The 18,662-nt window shown below is 47.3% G+C and overlaps 1 protein-coding gene across 4 annotated transcripts in view; it reads right to left on the reverse strand.

Moving 5' to 3' along the window:
* Positions 1 to 8,344: 8,344 nt before the first annotated feature.
* The window catches only part of SZRD1 (SUZ RNA binding domain containing 1), a 28,149-nt gene continuing 17,831 nt past the window's right edge, over positions 8,345 to 18,662 (reverse strand). The window contains exons 2-4 of one of the 4 annotated variants that reach the window (XM_069078925.1): positions 15,010 to 15,059; positions 13,011 to 13,262; positions 8,345 to 11,509 (exon numbers count right to left, since the gene is read on the reverse strand). In XM_069078925.1, coding sequence (XP_068935026.1) covers positions 11,407 to 11,509; positions 13,011 to 13,262; positions 15,010 to 15,059 — 405 coding nt within the window. In that variant the 3' untranslated portion in view covers positions 8,345 to 11,406. Of the gene's footprint in view, positions 11,510 to 13,010; positions 13,266 to 15,009; positions 15,060 to 18,662 lie in introns of all 4 variants that reach the window. The other 3 variants (XM_069078924.1, XM_069078927.1, XM_069078926.1) reach the window with 3 other exon arrangements.

Below are 18,662 nucleotides of genomic sequence, written 5' to 3' on the forward strand. Positions count from 1 at the left end.
TTGAATCTGCTGAGTTTGAGAGGCTGATGGCCATGCTGGTAGTGCTGTTCAACAGTCAGCAAGTTCAGCAAGAGAGAGGGCAGGGATCAGAGGCATCTAGATCTTCACTTATCTCATAGGAGCTGAGAGGCACATAAAGAAAGAAGGGGGCCAGGACAGAATCTAGGGGAACAGCCACAGTCAAGAGGACAGGAAAGGGGGGATGGATGAGCCAGCAATGGAGCTGAAACTTACTGCTCTCCTAAGTACTAAGACTAAGACTTACCTGTGGGAAGCTCACAGGATCTCCCTGAGCCTCTGTTTCCTCCTCTGCAAAATGACTAGACTTTATAAATCTGCTGTGATACCAAGGAGTGCTCAGACATTTAGGGGACAATCCAGGAAAGAAGAGCATAACAGAAGAGAAGAAAGTCTCCAAGAGGGATATCTAGGCCATGTGAAAACAAAAGATACGAGCACATCAAAGACCAAAACACAGATTTTCACTTGATTCCACATTCCTCTCAAGCTATTAGCCCAGAAGGAGGGGATGGTTGGCAGTGTGAGTAGCACCAGAAGGGTCAGTCAAGATGAGGGCTGAGAACAGGGTACTGCATTTGTCAGGTGAGAGTACACTAGGAACCTTGGAGAGAACATTTTCAGTGGAGGGGTGGGAAGTGGGAAGCCAGGTTGCAAGGAAGCAAAGAATGAATGGGCAATGAGAGAGTAATGGTGGTGAATGCAGATGACTAGGAATTTGGCAATAAAAGGCAGGGAACAAACTGGGAAAGAAATATGGGCTGATGGCTTGAGAGGGATGTGGAATCAAGGGAAGGTCTGTTGCTGCTTGATGTGCTGCTATCTTTTTGTTTTCACATTGCCTAGATTCCTCTGTGTACCTCCTTTATAACAAGTAATTTTTTTTTGCTTTTTTGGAGGGCAGTTGGGGTTAAGTAACTTGCCCAAGGTCACATGGCTAGTATTTTTGTGTTAAGTGTCTGAGGTCATATTTGAACTCAAGTCCTCCTGACTCCAGGGCTGGTGCTCTAGTCACTGCGCCACTTAGCTGCCCCAACAAGTAATTTTTAAAAGGAAAAAAAAAAGAAAAAGACTTAAGTCTTTTTTTAAAAAAAAAAGATAACGAGACTCAGTAGATGTATGACAGATTAAAAGTGACAGAGAAAGGAGTGATCTTGGGAAGACTCTGAGCAGAAACTGACCTTAAGTAGCAGGATTGGTCTTGGCAGGAAGAGATGACTTCTCTTCCTCTAAGATGAGAGCAAAGGAGTCAGAAGCAGGGAAGATGCGGAGATAGTTTCCAGTGTGTTTGTGAGTGAGTGGGAGAGGGGGAGAGATCATAGGTCCAGGGTCAGAAGGAACTTCAGAGACCACCTAGTCCAACATCATTTTCCAGACAAGGAAACTAGGAGGTTATGTATTTTGGCTAAGATCAGACAGTCAACAATGATTTTTTAAACAGTGGCAAACCCTGGGGAAAGTGGCTGCTGGTGTTTTGCCTTCCAGAGAGAACCTAGTGTCTTTTATGTGCCAGATGATAGAAAAAAGGGTAAGGTGAAGATATATGGGAGGAAAGAGTTGGCTCTTGAAAGAAGGGAGGGTTCTAGTGAGTCAAGTGGAGGTTCCAGCTCTGACTTCCTATGTTCTCGAGTCCCTCCCAGCTTTGATAGTCCATGTTCTAAGGGTCCTTCCAGTTCTGTTGTGTTATGTTCTAAGGTCCCTCCCAGCTGTGACATCCCATGCTCTAGAATCCCTCCCAATGATGACAATCCATTTTAGCTCTGATTCTTTCAGATCCACCTCAGCTCTGACATTCCACATTCTCAGTCCCTTCCAACTCTGACAAATTGTTATTTGCCTCATGGCTCTGGGCTTCCTCTTGCCCAGGGGTGGAGGTGTGAGGTCACTGGGTCTCTGTAGCCCCTCTGGATGAGGAAGAGCTCCCAGGGACTTTCTGCATTGGGTGCCCCACTTGTTTCAAGAGGAGAGAGTGTTGAATCCTGGGTGTGGAGCACAAGGGACAATTTGGGTTCACGGCCAGATAGCCATGGACTAGAGGCTCTGGTTTAACTGCCAGTTGCTTCTACAGAAGCTGTTTCTCCCTCTCTAGCGGCTGCTTTCCTGCAGAGCCCTTATGCACCCCAGGCAACCACCTATCCGCCGTGCCCCCAGCTGGACAAGAAGGCAAGCCGCCGGAGGCAGGTATCTCAGGTCGTTTTGGAAGAGTATAAGCCCATTGACCTAACCACTGACTTGAGGACCTTCTTTCAGGTGGGAACCAAGGGAAGCAGGTGGGCCTAAATGTCAGGCACTCCTCATCTCCCCCTGGTCCTGGAAGATTAGGAGCTGGGGCCGAGCTTCTCAGGAAGGGGGCCCAGTGATGGGGGATGAGGTTGGCTCACCCTGGATAGACAACTCTCTTCAAGTCCCTTCCCTTGCCTCCCAGCCCTGCATCTGAGACTGAATTAACTCTTCTCCAAATGATTAGCTCTGCTTCTTTCTGTTCTTTTCTCACTCTCCCTCCTGAGAGACCCTGTCCCCCTTCCTCCCCTGCACCACTCATTTGCTTTTCTTTACAGGGAGCTCAACCCCACTCTGTTAAGTGGCTGGCCTCCATGCACAGGCGCGCGCGCGCGCGCGCACACACACACACACACACACACACACACACACACACACACACGAGCTGCTGGGAGCCCCTGGCCCCCTTCCACCCCTTTGGCTGAAGCTCTTCCCAGGTCTGGGGATCCAAATATCAGGTACTGCTGGACCTAGGATAGGAGGCAACCTTTGGTGCCAATCTACCTGCTCAGCCTGCCCAGCCAACAAACAGAACTGTGCTGATCCTCATTTCCTGGTTCCCAGTGCAGAGGGTCTTTGTGTCCACCATCAGACAGTGGGGCTCCCTGATGATAGTGATTACCTCCCCCTCTCAGACTCAAACATCCCTGAGGGCAGGGGACTGACTTCCCATTAGACTTGAGGCCCCCTAATGCTGAGACCCAACAAAAGGGTCTGCCTCCTGAGGAAGCTGTCCCAGCAGCCCGTTCAGCAAGAGGGCCTTTCACACATCCACTGCAGCCTCCAGCAGCTTCTGACCTTCCTGGGCTGATGCAGCCCTCCCCTATAGTTCCCTGCCACCACTAAGCCTTAACTAGGCTCCCGGTTACTTCTAAAGAAGGCCTGGGCAAAGAAAGTTTCCCCTGATGGCTGGAGCCCCCGGAACCGCCTTTATGCAGTCTTCTCAGACCCTTACTGTAGACCACCCCTGGCCCCAAAACCCTCCACCACCCACATCCACCACCTTGATTTTGCAGTAACTAGACTCTGGGTTTTTTCCTTTTCCAGAGGAGAGGGGCCAGTTAATTATAATTAATACCAATGATAACAGGTTCCATATGTATAGATCTTGAAGCTGGTGAAAGGACTTGAGTTCGAGCCTTACGAGGATCTGGAGTAACAGGGTGGGGGGGGGGGTTGTGTGTGTGTGTGTGTGTGTGTGTGTGATCGCTATCTTCAAGTAGGGCTGACTTGTGGAAGAAGGAAGCTTCTTGTTCTGCTGGGCAGCTGGTGGCTTTGTGGAAAGAGTACTGAAAAACGTGAGTTCAAATCCGGCCTGAGACACAGTTGTGTGACCCTGGGTAAATCACTTAATCCCAAATGCTTCATCCAAAAAAAAAAAAAAAGAAAAGAAAAAGAAAAAAGACCTAACTTTCAGAAATTAGAAAACTATTCTTTCCTGGGCAAACCATATCTAGAGTATTGTGTTCAATTATGGGCACTACAACTTAGGAAAGATATTGATAACCTGGAGTGTTCAGAGGACAACCGGCCTAGGCAGCTAGGTGGCTCAGAGGAGAGAATGCCAGGCCTGGAGTCAGGAAGAGCCGAGTTCAAATACAGTCTCCAACACTTAGTAGCTGTGTGATCCTGGACACAAGTCACCTCTGCTTGCCTCAGTTTCCTCAACTGCAAAATAGAGATAACAGAGCACCTACCTCCCAGGGTTGTTGTGAGGATGGAATGAGATAATATTTGTAACTGGCTTAGCCTGGCACAGAGTAAGCACTTAATGTTTGTTACTTTCACCCCCACCAGCATAGTGGCAGCCTTAAGTCCACATCATAGGGTGATTGATGGGGAGAAGTGAAACCATTTAGCCCAAAAGGGCGGAGATAAGTGGAAGCTGCACAAAGGCCAGCTGAGCTACTGGAGGGGCTCTTTGGTCGAATGGGCTGAGTGGCATGAAGCGTGTCTCTCCTCACAGATGGCCTTCACAAGCAAGTGACAGTGACCGGTGACTCCCTCAGGTACAGATTAGACCCACAATGGCTGCTGAGGTCCAGGGTTACCCTAGCTGTGGGCTGGTGGAAAGCAAACTGGACTTAGGGTTGGGGTTGAAGTTCAAAAGTCATTCAGCAGAACCCATTACTCCCTGAGGCAGGAAGTGTTTTTAGGTGGAACTATTGACTGCTAGTTCTTCCTTACAGAAGGCCTTAATCTGCTTCTTCTCAAGTAACACCCTATTCAACTAGCCCTGCCCTCTTGAGCCCAGCAGAAGATGGGAATAAACATTTATTAAGCATCTACGGTGTGTCAGGCTGTCATGTGCTAAGTGCTTTACAATTATTATCTCCGTTGATCCTCTCAGCAACCCTGGGAGGTAGGTGCTATTGTCCCTATTTTTCATTGAGGAAACTAGACAGAGGTGAAGTGACTTGCCCAGGGTCACACAGCCTAAGGCCAAATTTGAACTGGTCTTCCTTACTCCAGGTCGGTGCTACTCACTGTGCCACCTAGCCTCCCCCCAAGTTAGGTCTTTCTTTTCTTTTTCTTTTTTTTTAAAGCAATTGGGGTTAAGTAACTTGCTCAAGGTTACATGACCAGGTGTTTCTGGGTGGGTGCTAAGTATCAGAGCCCGGATTTGATCCCAGGTCTCCTGACTCTGGGGCCAGTGCTCTTACTCACTGTGCTACCTGGCCACCCCAAGTTAGGTCTTTCTTAATGCAGCTTCGGAATGCTGTATCACACTGGACTCCTCCCCTGTAGGTTTTTTGGTTTAATTTTTAGTGACATATTATCTATATTTCCCAATACATCCCTGTCCTCCACAATTCTGGAAGGCCTCCCTTCTAACAAAGCACTAAAGAGAAAAATAAAGAACTTCAGCAAAATTACCCAACACACTAAGTCTAACATTTTCGACATTCTCTACCGACAGATCTCCACCTTTGCAAAGAGGGGAGGTATTTCTTCCCAGTCAAGCTTGGTTATTATAATCTCCCAACATTGTTTCTTTTCTTCTGTTCTTTTTATTTACAACAATTGCCACTGTGTATGTTGCTTCCCTGGTTCTAACTGACTACACTTTGCATCAATTCCTGCCTTTCCATGATTCTCTGTATTCATCCCTATTGTTTATTACAGCATAGTATTGTTCCTTACAGCATAGTATTGTTCAGTCATATATGACTTTGTGACCCCATTTGGGCTTTTCTTGGCAGAGACATTGGAGTGGTTTGCCATTTCCTTCTCCAGCTCATTTTATAGATGAAGATACTGAGGTAATCAGGGTGAAGTGACTTGCCCAGGGTCACAGAGCTAACTGAGGTCAGATTTGAACTTGTCTTCCTGACTCCAGACATGGCACTATCTGCTGCATGATGGGTGCTCTACAACACAGTATTTCTGTTGTATTTGTGCACTTGCCTGTTTCCCAATCTACTTTATCTAGTTTTGCATCTGCTTTATTTCTAGTTCTTGGCAACTAAAAAAAAAAGGTTACTTTGGATATTTTGGTAAATGAAAGACCTTTCTTTTTTCATCAACCCTTCCAGGGTCAATGCCTTGTGGTGGAATACATATGTGAAAAGGGCATGGGCATTTTCACTTCCTTGCTGTTATTCCAAACTGTGTTTCAGAGTCCTGGTTCTAATAATTATACCCCTGGGCAAGGCACTTTTCCTGGTCCTTAGTTTCTTCATCCGTGAAATAAGGAGGTTGAAATAGAAGGCTTCTTTAAGCTCTAAATCTATGGCCCCATTGTTAGATCAATTCCACTAATAATGTATCAGTGGGGCCATTTCTCCACAGTTCCTTGAATGCTGACTATTCCCATCTTTTATTATCTTGAGAGGAGTGAAGCAAAATTTTTAAGAGTGGTTTTGACATACAATTGTCTAATTTGAAGCAATCTTGCATAGTTGTTTGGAATCCTGTTGAGAACCATTTATTCATATCCTTTGACATTTATTCACTGGAGAGTGGCTTTTTGGCCTTAGAGGTTTGTTGGGTTTTTATATAGCTTGGATATCAGGTATTTATCAGATATTTTATACATTTCTTTTCTTCATTAATCACGTCCCTTCCTACCCAATTGTACAAAACCTTGTTCCTGCAAAACTTTGACAGAATATGAACATGAGAAGGGACTTTTTCAGTTTTTGTCCTAGTATCACCAGGACAGTGCCCAGCACAAGTAGGTAAAATTAATTTTTTTTGTGATGTGTGATGTCTTTCGTTATGTATGCCATCTCCTTCCCCTGCAGCTTGTGCCATAGTTGTGGTCTTATAGTTTACTGGTTCTTTTAACAGTGTGACTTTTTAGTATTCTGGTTACCCACACATTTTGAAATTATTACAATATACGAAGATAGTGGTGTAAGCTTAGAATCAGCCAAATTGCTTTCCAGTTTTACCAACAATTTTTGTCAAGTATGGAATTCAAGTAATTTCTGCTCTTGCGTTTAACCAAACCCCGAGTTACTGCAGTCATGTCTTCCTAATTCTTTCTTAGCAAATCTGTTCTGTTGATTATTTTTAAAAAGTGTCAAATAATTTTTAATATTACTGATTTATAATCTGAGGTCTGTTATTCCATTTCATTCTTATTTTTAAAAATTATTTCCCTTGAGATTTTAGACCTCACATCTTTTTTAGTCTGTCTCCCTCATTTCATCCTTGTAAAGTTTATTTCTTGAACCTAAGTGAGATTTGATAGTCCTATTAAATATCTTATTATGCCCAGTCCAATTTTCCAGCCTATTGTGATCTTTCTGGATCTTATCAAGTGTGCTATTCCTTCTAATTTGGGGGCATCTGTACATTTCACAATGATGTCATCTATCCTTTAACCCACTTTTATTGATGAAGATGCTAAACAGCAAAGCCAATCACAAATCTCTTTGAATACTGTGGTAGTGGTGGTGGGGATTTCTTTCCAAGTCACCTTGAAACTAGCTATTAATGACATTCAACCAGTTCTAAATTCATCCACTTATATTATCATCTAGCCTCTGTGATTCCATTTTTCTTCAGAAGAATACCAAGAGATACCTTCATTTGCTAAAATTTAGCCAAGCTGATTCAACAGTTTAGGGACTGTCCAAAAAATACATTCTAGAATTATCCCAGGAATCAAAACCTAGAGGTTCACTGGCCTCTTTGTAGAGTATATGTGTGTGTGTGTGTACATATGTGTATACACACATACACTTAAATGAAGGAACTTTGTGCCAATACAAGAGCGGGCAGCAATGGACAAACAGGCTGCAAAAAGAATGGGAGCAATTGCCAGGCAATAGGTTTAAGGCAGGAGATAATAAACTCACACTTTTATAAAGTCTTAGGGTTTACAAAGCACTTCCCTCAAGACTCAGAAGTAGGGTGTGTGAGCACAGATGAACATTATTTCCACCTCACAAATGAGGAAATTCAAAGGAAGAAACTGAGAACACCCAAGGTTTTTTTTCTTTTTAAAAAAGCTCTACATCACTAATAATTAGAGAAATGCAAATTAAAGCAAATTTGAAGTGCCACTTCTCATCTATCAGATTGGCAAATAGGACAAGAGAAAAATGACAACCGTTGGAAAGGCTGATCTTGGTGGAGATGTGAACTGGTTCAGCCAACTTGGAGGCAAAGAGCCACTCTGAAATCCCTTTGGTCCAATGATACCACTTAAGAGTATACACTCCAAAGAAATCAGAGGGGAAAAAAAGGCATATCTATGCAAAAATGCTTCTGGCATTCCTTTTCATGGAGCCCTTGTGGTAGACAAATATAACGGAATGTTATTGTGCCAAAAGAAAATGTGAAAGGGACCCTTTTGGAGAAGACTGGGAAGACCTCTATAGTGATGCAGAGGGGCAGTAATGGGAGGGATACATTAAGGAGGAAGAAAAAAAAGACTGAGGACCTTGAGACTCAGAAAGCAAATGAATTGTCCAATGTCACAAAGCTAGTGTTACTGTCTCTGAGATTTTAACCCAAGAGGTCCTCGACTCTTGAGTAGCACTTTTGTAATTCATACTAGAGAGCTGAATAGAAGAAACCAGTGACAAGGTAATGACAAGTTTAAAACATTTATTTAAAATACAATTTATAAAATGCTTAATCTGCTGACTTGGGGACCCGCAGAGAGGGGTGGGAGTTCAGGGAGCTGCCCGGCTATTCCAGCAGGGCAGAACTGCAGGATATATGGCATCTCTCCCTCCCTCCCCTACTCTTCTCCCCTGAACACACCCAAGGGGACCTTGACTCACCCTGGGGGAAACACAACAACTAGAAACAAGGTTCCAAGAGGTCTCTCAAGCCTCTGGGCCAGGGGTGGCCAAGTGTGGCCCCACCTATCTAGTCTCAACAGGAAGGCTCCCCCAGGGAGGGGCGGGCTGGGCTTATGGGGTGTTGCCTCCTGCCTGCAGGTGGGGAGCACCCTGATTGACTGGGCTGAGAGGGGCTGATCACCAGCCCCTGCACCCCCAGCTCCTTTGGTTAGCTAGGCTGATGTGGGAGAAGTGGCTCATTGGAAGCTGTTAAGCCGGGAGGTCAGGGGCCTGGCCCATGGGGTCAGAGGAGCTAGAGGAAAGGATGTTACCGAGGACAGGTAGCTAAAGGGGCAGCAGCCTCGGGTTACTGCCCTTCACCCGCATCCCGGATTTCCTAAGCCAAAGCCCACAGCTCACTTTAAAAGTAAAAAAATAAAACAGAACAAAACTGAACCAAAGGAAATGCACTTAGGAAAGATGTGGACAACCACAGAAAGCCCAACCCCTCCTCCTCCCATCTCCCTGACCCAACCCCACAACTCACAAACATAATAGAGTTTCTATTTCCTTGTCTCTCTTTTCCCACTCTAGGGAATCAAGGCAAAACCTAGGTGCAGGAGCTGCTGGGGGCCCAGAACAGGGTTCAGTCTCACCTCAGCAAAGGAGGGTGAAGCTCCAGGCCCAGGGGAAGGAGGGCTCTCACTACCCTTAAGCCCTTAACGCTGCAGAAAGGACCCAGGAAGGTCTTTTCCCTGGGCAGGAAGCCCCCTCCTGGGCCTGAGATATGCACATGTGGGCACAGGCACCCGGGGTCCTCTGGGGCCAAGGCCTGCCTTGGAGGTTCCCTGCCACCAATCTTTTTGGGCCAATGAGTTGTGTAGACTATGCACTCAGGCAAGTGGGTCAGAACTAAGGAGAGCAGGCTTCCCCTCTCCTCTGCCACTCCTGGAGGTAATTCCCTGGAAAAGTTGGGGATCTGATGCCACTGTTTTAAGGGCCGATGGTAGTCATGTGTCCCTTTCACTCACTGTGGCACCACTCCTCCTCGGGGTCAATTCACTTAGACCCTCACTTTGTGGCAGGCAGTGACCGAAAAGAGCAGCAGACTATCTCCTAATTGTAGCCCTTTCCTCCTGCTGGGCCTGACCCCATGGCAGGACAGGATAAAACAGGACAGGAGAAACAGCACACACGCCACCACTGAAACAAGGCAAGGCTCAGGGCACCCCCTGAGCAAACTCGGCCTGCCGCACTGGGTCTAAATATGGCTTGGCAGTGCACACGTGCTACCTGGGAAATGCAACAATCTCCAAATCCCTTGGAAACTTGTCAGTTAAAATCAGAAGCGGGAACTGGCTACTAACTAAGTCATAGGAAGAATCAGTGCAGTAGAAGAGAGTAGATGGGGACTGAGAAGGCAGACCTCCCCAGTGTACAGGCAGCACAGACACCCACGAACCCGGGAGGAAGCTGCTTTAGGCAACACCTATTTCCTCTGCCCCGATCTAAGGGGTCAAGCTGAATTTCCAGAATCCAGATGAGGTGTAAAACACCCTCCTCCAGCCCCTGCTTTGGAAGGCTGGGCCTCTAGTTGATGTGAGTGAGTGAACACTGTAGCTTTGACCTACAGGGAACCAGTCTGTCATCACCAACCAATGCATGACGGGAAGCTTCTTTCCAAATGTTATTCGGTAGGGTTAGTCCCCAGAGCAATGATTCCTAGAAGGAAATGTGCCAGGTTCAGCTCTGGACTGGTACCACAAGCAGGGCGATAGCAGGGCCCTGGGCTCCTAAGAGTTCAGACCTTGCTATTGTTGGGAAATCAAGCTACTCTGACAACACTGTACAGATGGCTTATCAGCAGAGGCCTTGGAACCAGACTCGTTCCCATGTTTTCCTTGGATAAGAAATCAAAATACTGAATAAATCTAGTTTTCCTTGCTTGTAAACCTGGGTATGACAAATCTTCCTCCCTCCCTCACCCTGAACTCTTGGCTGGAAATAGCCCATGTGAATGCTGGGGTGGGGAGACCAGCCTGGGGAGAAAGGGAGGGCAAATCTGTCTGCTTTCACCACCTCCATAAATACTAGCGGTGCCTCCTGCCAGCCCCCAGCTCTCTGGCCTAGTCTCATTGAAGGGCCCCAATAAGATGAGGCCCAGCTGGGGACAGGCAACTGTGGGGGAAGCCCTCCTGGGGGCAGCAACAGGAACAGAGAACAAGAAGCTAAGCTTGCCAAAATCCCATCTGTTAATGTTTCTGCAAATTCACTGAAACATCTTAGAAGACTATCAACTACCCTTCTCAATTAAAACGAAAATTCATTTAACAGCTAAAACCCCTCCCATGCACTTCTCCTTGCAAATCAAGACTCTGAAACGAACAAAAAAAAAAAAAAACAGAAAAGGGAAAAAAAGAAAACAATCCTTTCAAATGGAACTTGCTATTTAAGTGATGAAGACATGCACGTTTGGGGGCGTTCCCATTTGTGTTTTGAAATCCCAAATTAATGAGCATGATAAACTGTTATTGCTGGCACTGGCTTCACCCCAAGTGGCACCATCTGATTCTCCGCTCTGAGTCTGCGGTGGGCCCCCCAACCCACCTCATGCCCCCACCTTCTCCTTTTACAGCGACTCGGGACAGCCCTTGTCGATGTGCCAATCACAGTGGGAGGAGGGGGTCGGGGGTCACAGTGCATGGGGTTCAAGGTCACAGTGGGCGGAGCAAAGGGGATCACAGTGCAAGTAAATCAGGTCGTTCCCTCTGCTCAAGTCCAGCTGCCCGCCACGGCAGTGCAACCCGTGGCGGACGACCCTGGTGGTGGTGGGGGCGGTGGTGGCGGCATCCTCTCGCACCCACATTTATCTGCGCTGCTTGAAGCCTTGTGAACCATCAGGACCCAGGGGCTGTCTGATCACATTATTGGGCTGTCTGGTGTCTTCAGGCTGGGAGATCCTGGTTGGCCTAAAAGGAAGTAGATCCAAGTGGGGGGGTCACGTGAGGTGTGTGTGCCCTCGCCGGTACCCTGGCACTCTCTGCACCTCCCCATGTTCCTTCCCTCAGTCTCCCCCTCCTTCCCCTTCAACTCAAACCCCTCGTCCCCCTGGCTGAGTCTTAGACTGTGCTGGACCCCTGGCAGCTTAAGACACTGAACCTGGAGGCTGCCAAGAGATGGAGGGGGGTCCTCTAGGCCACTGTCTTTCATCCTTCCTCTTCTGCTCCCTGGTTCCTGGCTTCCCAGGCTCGGTGCACCCCCAGTCATCTCTGTGGATGAGACCACTGCTGAACGTGGCCTGTTTGCTCACATGCACTGAAACAGTCTGTTCCAGACAAGGGGCCAGAAAATTCTCCCAAGTACTGGAATGAGATACTGACAAGTCCTAATGACAAAGGCAGCCAAGCACAAAATGCATACCCCAAGGTAGAAACCTGAGCTACTTCTGCACAGACAGATTAGGACTCTGAAGAAAAAAAATGAAACACAAGGGGAAGATGAACAATGGCCAGAATCACAGGGGTAGGGTGTGGGTGTGTCTCTCTGTGTGGTGCCCCCCCCCCCGCCCCGTATCCAGGGAATAGCCATTGTCATGACTTCCAAGATCCAGAACAAATTTTACTGAGTACTGTAGGTAAGAAGGACTGGCAGCCTTGAGCTACCTGGTACCTCGAAGCCCCACCAGCTTGACCCTTTTAAGCTCTTGGTCCTAGAGAGGGGAAGCGCTTTGGGTGAGGTCACATGGCAGGACAGGACTTAAATCCAGGTCCTCAAACTAAAAAAACCCAGGGCTCTTCTCACTACATCTTTCTTGATAGTACAGTCAAGAAACAGAAATCGTTTCAAGAAGGGTTTTATTGTTAAGGGACAGATACACAATAGGTTATTAAGAAAAACTATGGGTGTTTGGGAGGTAGCCCCCTGAGCTGCTGAGGTGACATCACTGTAAGCAAGATGCAGCCCAAAGTGTCAGGGCTAGCCTACCCAAGGTAAGCCTGTGTCTGACAAACCCCTACTGTACTTAGCCTCATCAAAGCTATTTTTATTTAATGACCTGAATCCTGCAGGCATCTCGGTGCAGGGGTCATAATCAGAAAACCTGAGCTTGGGAGTGCCATAGCTCAGGGCAAGTCCCTTCCTCTTTCAGCCTCAACATTGCAGGTAAGAGAGTTGGAAGGGCCCAAGAGTCACCATTTCAACCTCAATTTTATAGAGGAGGAAATTGGAACCCAGAGAGGGGAAGAGACTTGTCCAAAGCCATACAGGCCACAAGCAGCAGTGTCAGGATTTGAACCCAGATCATCTGCCTTCAGGTTTACATCCAGGCAAGCTGGATGGAACAGTGTGCCTGCTGGGCCCCAGTGAACGACATAACATAAAATGGGCATCTTAAGTATGGCTCCTCTGTTCTGGGATGCCTCAAGGAGAACCCGGGTCCACATTGAAACCAGACTTGCCCACCAGCCTCACCTGTCAAGGATGGGCTTCTCTTGCTCTTCCTCAGGGCTGGCACTACCCAGGATCCGTTTCCGGGCCTCGGCGTATTCTGCCTCACGCTGGGCCAAGGACTTCACAGGGAGGGCTGGCCTGCTGGTAGAGTTGGGGCTACTGACAACCCCGTTGCTCGTGGGCCTTTTGAGGATCCGTATTTGAGGAGGGGGTCCTGAGGGAAGGCTATCGTCCTGAATAACGATGGGCACTTTGGGAGGAGACGTAGATTTCCTGCTGATGGAGAAAGCAAAGGTAGGCTCAAAATTCTTATAAGATTCAAGTAGCAATGTTTAACCCCACATTCCCAAAGTACCCCAGGTATTAACATCCATGCCCAGGCTTCAGAGGAACAGGAGCAAACCACCAAGTGGTACAGCCCCAAACAGCAAGCCAACACTCAGCCAAGACACAGGAAACTGCTTTTGGAGGCTAAAGCCCCTGGTCTCTTCTACAGGCAACTCAACCCAGGGTGGGACAAGAGGCTTCCCCACACTGCCTCCTCCAGGACAACTGGAGCCCAGAGCTGTACTAAGAGTAATAGGCAGAAATTGTAAAGAGACTAATTTAGGGTTATTACAAGGAAAAAACTTCCTCATGATGCAAGGTATCCAAAAATGGAAAGGGCTGTCTTGGGAGGCAGCAGGTGCCCCCTCCTGGGTGGTCTTTTAGCAAAGGCTGGATGACCACTTGTCAAGCATGTTTGTGGTAGGGATTCTTTGGGAATATGAGTTGAACTAGATGGCCACCGAGACCCCTCTCAACTTTAAAATTCTGTAATTTAGTGACTGTTTGGCACCCCACAGCTACAAAATGCACACCCTGAACACAGCTCTCTGAGCAAGCCTGCTCCAACAAGAATCCCAGCTTCCTTGCTCAGAGAGGACCATGGCCACCCTGCAAAAACACAACACCTCAGCATGGCAGTACCTCCCCACCACATGAGATCTGAAGGGCTCAAATCACCTCCAGGCTACAAGGGTACAAAAGATTTCTGGTGGGACAGAGAAAATGGCCCACATGCTTTTTGGGGATGGGGCTTATACTCCTCAGTGACAGACCCCAGAAGAGGTTAAGATTACCTCCTGGTCACTGGGCTTAGCTGCACACTCTGGCTGGACAGCGGCGGGGCCTGGGTTAAGAATAATCCCAGAAATACAGGTAGGGCATGACTGTGCCTGGGAAGTGGCCTGCCTCCTCTACAATAAGGCCACATGTGGAACCATCAACAAAATGCCCCACTCCGCCCCCACTCCCCTCCAAAAGAGAGGGTCCTAGCCACCCCACAGGGCAGGGAAGAGACCAGCAAGTGGGAAGGACGAAGTTCTTCAGAGGCATAGATAACCCCAAGTGCCCACAAAGACCCTCCCAATGACAGTCTGCTGGCTTCTCCAGAACCAAATTGGCATCGGGGGAATCTATTTCTAGAGCAGAGCACTGGCTGCTGGGGACTGGAGGGCAGCTGCTGCCATAGCTGAGCTGGAACAAGCATGGGAATGACATGGAAAAACATTCTGTAATGGAGGACGTGGCGCAGTCACCGTGACGAGCAGACAGACAGACCTGGAGCCAGGAGTCTGATCAAGGAAGCGGGAAGCCAGGAGAGCTAGAGAAGAGGCAGCGCTGAGCGTCCCGACAGAGCTTCTGCAGAAGGACTGTGGCCCACTCCCCACCTGGAGACCAGCCCTGGGCTGCCATAGGGCACAGAAGCAGACCAGAGTCACGGGCTGGCGTCGGATTCCCTCCTCTGGAAGACAGACCCCCCATGCTAGCCTGGACCCCGTCCTGAGGGGGCACACTTACTCTGATGAGTCACCCAAAGGTCCTCCAGGAGGCCTGTGCTACTGCACGTGCATCTCGAGTCCCTAGTTCCCAGCTCAAAGGGGAGTCTAAACCTTGGGGTCAGCTAAAAACCAGCAGTGACTGCCTGCCTCTCAAACAGAAGAGAGCAAGCATCCTCTGGAGCACAGAGCAGTCTTACCTCTCCTTTTGGGTGATCTTCAGTTTTTTTTCCAACCGTCTGTCTATTTCCTAGAGGGAAAAAATGTATATAAAAAGTGGAAAAAAACATATCTCTCAAATAGAAGCTTAATTGTCTGTATTTAAAAAAAAAATCCAGGACCTTGCCAAACAGTGTCAGGTCACCTCTGTCTGGCTAGAAGCTCGACTAGCTGCTGAGTGACCTGAAGGATCACCTAAGTGAGGCAGCCCTGGACCGTGTCAGGGTCTTCACCCTGTTGCTGAGCTGGCCAGCAAGCCAAGCATGAGAACAAAACACAGCCCTGAGCTCACACCAGAAAAGAGAAGCGGGACAAAACCACTCCTCTCTGGGCCCAGGGAATCTCACCTGCCAGTGATAACTCCTATTTCTACAGGGCTTAGAGGTTTACAAAGCACATTTTCCACAACAATGCTGAGTGACAGGTAATACAAATATTGGGATTTGCATTTTACTTGAAGAAACTGAGTCTCAGCAGTTATATTATTTGCCTGTAGCCACATGATGATATCAACTATATGAGCTGGGATTTGAACTGGGATCTCCTGACTCCAAATCTAGCACTACACCCCATTATAAAAAAGACCCCTCAAGACCTCTAATCTGGTTACTCCACGAAGCAAGACCTGACTAAAAAGATGATCTCATTTTTCACAAAAAGAACTTAAAAATGGAAACCAAAACCATGAAATGAATTCTTTTTCAGAAAACAGTACTCTCCCTCCCCCCCCAAACAAAAACAAATATCCATCCTGCCCCAGGGTCTGAAAAATGAATCCAGTCCCCAGGAGGAGGGCAGAAATTCTCGGCTGAGATTCATTTGGTTAAACAAAAGTTGCCTTTTAAAATGCAAATACTCCCAGGGACCATCAATTATTCACACAGAAAGAAGACCCAGTGTGAATTGTTGGAACCACAGAGCACAAAACCCTTAAAGCTGAATCCAGCTAGGGAAAGAATAAGCCTTCTCATATGTAGGCATTTGGCTGAGGGTCTCATGTGGTAAGGAAGTAGGGGGCTTTAGGCAGGCCTGAGGTCACCAAGTGCCTAGGGAGCAGGAATAAGGGAGGCGCCAAACCAGGGGAGAGCATATGGAGCCCCCAGGTACCTCACCATTTCAACTCAGCCTGCAGTCACTGGGAGAATCCACAGTCACCGGTTCACTCAAGAGCCAGTAATGGCTCTCCTGCTGCCTGCTCCTTCCAGGCCCAAACTCCCAGCGCTGGCTTCTAAAGGCCTTCCATAACCACCCTTATTTCCCATGCTTTCCAATCCTGGCTCTCTCCTGATGCTCCTCCCAACAATCCTCTGCTGGCAGGGCTAAAGGTCAGTTGGAGCAAGGCCCTGGGAGTTTGGCACTTAACTGCTTCCAGAACTATTCAGTACATTGACTTGGCTGTCCCTGGAACTAGACCATCAATGCAGAGAGGTCAGCACAATTACATTTGGCCATCTCGGTGGAAGAAACCAGCCAAAGGAGGCCACTAACAATGCAACCAACAAGTCCCGATCAGGCTGCATTCCTCAAGCTTGTGGTGAGGCAGGCAGGCAGCCTAGGTACATGCTGTCATCCCCCTCTTACAGATGGGAAAGGCAAGGCTCCATGACTGAGCCAGGGTCCAGGTCTTCTTCCCCTTGAAATGACCACTGACCACAAAGATTTATGTGGCTTTAAAGACAGATATTATATCCAGTTGTGGGGCGGAAGAAAACTCCATAGGGGCCTGACATTTTTGAGGTAGGCCTCAAAGGACAAGACAGGCTTGAAATAGGCAGAGCTGAGATAATGGAGCCGGAAGAGAAGGCATTCCAAAGGGAGACCACATGAATGTGTGTGTGTGTGTAGAGGGAGGAGCACACAGGTGACAGGAAGGAGTCATTACTATATAAGGCAGAAGATACAGGCTGGAGCCAGCTTGGGGAAGGGGCCTTTAATACCAACCATTTATCCTCTGGGCAACGAAGAGTCATAGAAGGTTTGTGACTTGGGAATGACGACAGATCAGAGAGTTATAGTTTTAGGAAGATTAAAGCTAAATCATGTCCAAAGACTGATTAAACTGAAACTGGGAGACCTGAAGGGTCGTGATAAAAAAGACAAGAGCCCAACGCAAGAAGGATAGAGGTAAAACAGTTTGACAATTGTCTGGATATGGGAAGGGAGGGAAAAGAGATCATCAACTATTCAGTGCAAACAGTTCTTACAACTAGTTTCTGAGCTCTGGCCAAGTGACATAAGTAAGATAGGCCCAGAGTCAGCCACAAAGACACTGGGAGGTTGCCACCAGCTGAGGAGACCACTACCCGAGGCCTTATCTTAGCTAGTTATTCTTGATAACCAGATGCTAAGCTTGCTTCCACACTACTATGAAGGACAAGGACTGTGCGCACCCTCTAAATTTCAGCACCCTAGGGCAAAACCTGATTTCTCTGCCATAGGTATAGCTGAGTTGTCAACAAAGTTATCAATTACTATTATATGATAAACCATTAATAATTATTAATACAAATTATGAAAATTTAAAGCATACACATTTCCTGTTAATACCGTGTTTCCCCGATAATAAGACCTATCCCGAAAATAAGCCCTCCCCTTACTGTGTAAGATTCCTCTAAAATAAGCCCTCCCCCGAAAATAAGCCCTATTGAGATCGCTACTGTAGTAAAGGTGATCCCCTGCGCTACACGCTACATTACGGTACCCTCTGTATGCACCGTCCCCCCTTCCCCCCCCATGAAATGCATGCCGCGCTCCGAGCTGCATCCAATCAGAGCTGCAGCAGTGAGCCCGTCATCCTGTTCTTCCCCAGTGATTTGCTTATTGAATAAAGGTACATTTTTTTGTTCACATTTACCTGTTTATTAAAATTGCTGTCAATGTTCATTAAAATAAGCCCTCCCCTGAAAATAAGCCCTCTGGTGTTTTTCTGTCCAAAAAAAATTAATAAGACAGTGTCTTATTATCGGGGAAACACGGTAACACTAAACTGTTGTTAATTTTCAGATGACTTTACTTTCAAGCCTGGGTCACTTGGATACTGATAGTGTCTGAGAGAGACTCCACAGGAGGAATGTGAACAGCCCGGTGGATCATTCAGGTAAAGGTGTACAGTGGGCAGGTAGGAGGGCAGTACCTGGGGCTCAGGAAATCATTTTGGAAGTTGTCCAGACAGCAGCACTTCTTAAACTTTTTAGGTTCCAGGAATTCATTATATTCTTAAAAATCATTGGGGACACTCTAAAGAGCTTTTGTTTGTGTGGCCTATGCCTATTAATAGTTACCATATTAGGAATTAAAACATCTTAATATTAGTAGGGACCTCCTAGAGGTCCCCAGAACACAGTTTGTGTACTACCATAGAGGCAAAACCCTGGAACTACAGGATACCATCAAGAAAGAAAAGTGTGCCAGAAACAGAGGCCTTGGAAAGCCTATGTTGGGAAGCCAGAAGATCTGAAGGTCATTTGCACTGACTAGAATTCATTTCAAGTTAACTCAAAAAGCCTTTATTCAGCATCTACTGTGTGCCAGGAACAGAAAGCAAGCAAGAAAGAGTCCCTGTCCTCAAGGGACTTCTACTCATCCACAGGTAAGGATGTATACAGCTGAGACAGACAGCTGTAGAGAAATACAG

Source organism: Petaurus breviceps, unplaced genomic scaffold, assembly GCF_028583685.1.
Source record: "Petaurus breviceps papuanus isolate PSGF00001 unplaced genomic scaffold, PetGlider_PUasm1.0 91041, whole genome shotgun sequence".
Lineage (NCBI taxonomy): Eukaryota > Metazoa > Chordata > Mammalia > Diprotodontia > Petauridae > Petaurus > Petaurus breviceps.